Source organism: Coffea arabica, chromosome 1c (genome assembly GCF_036785885.1).
Source record: "Coffea arabica cultivar ET-39 chromosome 1c, Coffea Arabica ET-39 HiFi, whole genome shotgun sequence".
Classification (NCBI taxonomy): domain Eukaryota; kingdom Viridiplantae; phylum Streptophyta; class Magnoliopsida; order Gentianales; family Rubiaceae; genus Coffea; species Coffea arabica.
In genome coordinates, this window is record NC_092310.1 from 44,065,881 (window position 1) to 44,067,937 (window position 2,057).

General features: G+C 42.0%; 1 protein-coding gene across 1 annotated transcript; it reads right to left on the reverse strand.

Annotated features, from left to right (window-relative positions):
• Window positions 1–513: 513 nt before the first annotated feature.
• Window positions 514–1,460, reverse strand: LOC140005411 (uncharacterized). Its single transcript, XM_072046392.1, has 2 exons — window positions 1,125–1,460; window positions 514–1,026 (listed from the first exon to the last, which is right to left on the reverse strand). The coding sequence occupies exons 1-2, from the start codon at window positions 1,458–1,460 to the stop codon at window positions 514–516; spliced, it is 849 nt and encodes a 282-aa protein (XP_071902493.1).
• Window positions 1,461–2,057: the final 597 nt, after the last annotated feature.

The following is a 2,057-nucleotide window of genomic DNA, read 5'->3' on the forward strand; positions in this document are numbered from 1 at the left end:
TAACGCGTACGGCAACTTCTCATGCCAATCCCGGTGTCTTTCTGTCATTTTGCGAATGATTTTATTCAGATTTTTGTTCGCGGCCTCTACCGTTCCGTTCATCTGAGGTCTGTAGATAGCCGAATTCCGGTGTTTGATTTTGAATTGTTCACATAATCCATCTATCATGTCATTATTGAGGTTTCTGGCATTATCAGTGATCAACGTCTCCGGTACCCCAAAACGACAGATAATGTGGTCTCTCAGAAAATCGGCTACAGCTTTCTTGGTTACGTTTTTGTAGGATGCTGCTTCAACCCATTTAGTGAAGTATTCGATTGCAACGAAGATGAACTGGTGTCCGTTCGAGGCAGGGGGATCAATAGTCCCAATCACATCCATTCCCCACATTAAGCATGGCCAAGGAGCAGTCATACTATGTAACTCGGTCGGAGGAGCATGTATAACATCGGCATGCAGTTGACATTTCATACATCTTCTGACAAAATCTACACAGTCATGCTCCATAGTGAGTCAAAAATATCCCGTTCTCATGATATTCTTGGCCAATAAATGTCCGTTCATGTGAGGCCCGCATACGCCGCTGTGTACCTCTTCCATCATGTAATCAGCTTCTTCTCTATCGATACACCTAAGGAGGCCCAAATCTGATATTTTCTTGTATAACACCTCTCCATTTAAAAAAAAATTCGACGACATTCTGCGCAAGAAACTCCTGGCAGGTGAATTGACGTTCGGAGGATAAGACCCTGTTTTTATGAATTCCTTGATATCACTATACCATGGACGATCATCAGATGTCTCCCCCACAGCCAGACAGTGTGCAGGTTTATCATGAAATTGAATTTGAATGGGCTCAATTACCAACTCGTCTGGATGTCGAATCATTGAAGATAAAGTAGCTAAAGCATCCGCGAATATATTTTGAGTGCGAGGGATATGCCTGAACTCCAAATTCCAGAACTTACTGGCCAAACTGAGCACACTGCAATGATACGGCATAATTTTTGAGTCTCGAATCACCCACTGTTTGAGCGTTTGATGCACCAATAAATCAGAATCACTGAACGTGATCAAATCTTTTATCTCCATTCTAATGCCATTTTTAGTCCAAAAATACACGCCTCATATTCAGCCATATTGTTAGTACAATCAAAACGTAACTTGGCCGCAGCCGGATAGTGGTTTCCTTCAGGTGACACTAAAACAGCTCTAATTCCGGCCCCAAAAGAATTTGAAACACCATCAAAGAATAATCTCCACCTAAGACATTGCTCGTTCATATCTTCCGATGTGCCAATAAATAAGATCTCCTCGTCAGGAAAATAGGTATGCAGCGGCTGGTAATCATCTTCCATTGGATTTTCGGCCAAATGATCTGCTACAACTTGACCCTTGATTGCTTTCTGCATGGTGAAAATAATATCGAATTCTGAAAAAATCATCTGCCATTTTTCCATACGTCCCGTCGGCATAGGTTTTCCTAACAAATATTTCAAAGGGTCTGAGCGGGAAATAAGGTGGGTAGTGTGACTGAGCAAATAATGCCTCAATTTCTGAGCAGTCCAAGCCAAAGCACAGCAACTCCTCTCAAGAAAAGAATAGTTGGCCTCGTACATAGTGAACTTCTTGCTGAGGTAATAAATAGCTTACTCCTTCTTTCCCGTGTCATCATGTTGTCCCAATACACACGCCATAGCTTCATCCAGCACAGATAGGTACATGATCAGAGGTCGACCGGGCTTGGGTGGTACTAAAATCGGAGGGTTCAACAGGTAATTCTTGATCTTATCGAAAGCTTGCTGACATTCTTCGTTCCAGTGCATTGGTGCATTCTTTTTCAATAACTTGAACAAAGGCTCACATGTATCTGTTAACTGAGCTATAAATCTGCCGATAAAATTGATCTTTCCCAAAAAACTTTTCACGTCCTTCTGACTCTTTGGTATAGGCATCTCTCGTATCATCTTGATTTTTGTCGGATCGATCTCAATTCCCTTTTTACTGACGATAAACCCTAACAATTTTCTGGCGGGGGTTCCAAAAGCACACTTTAC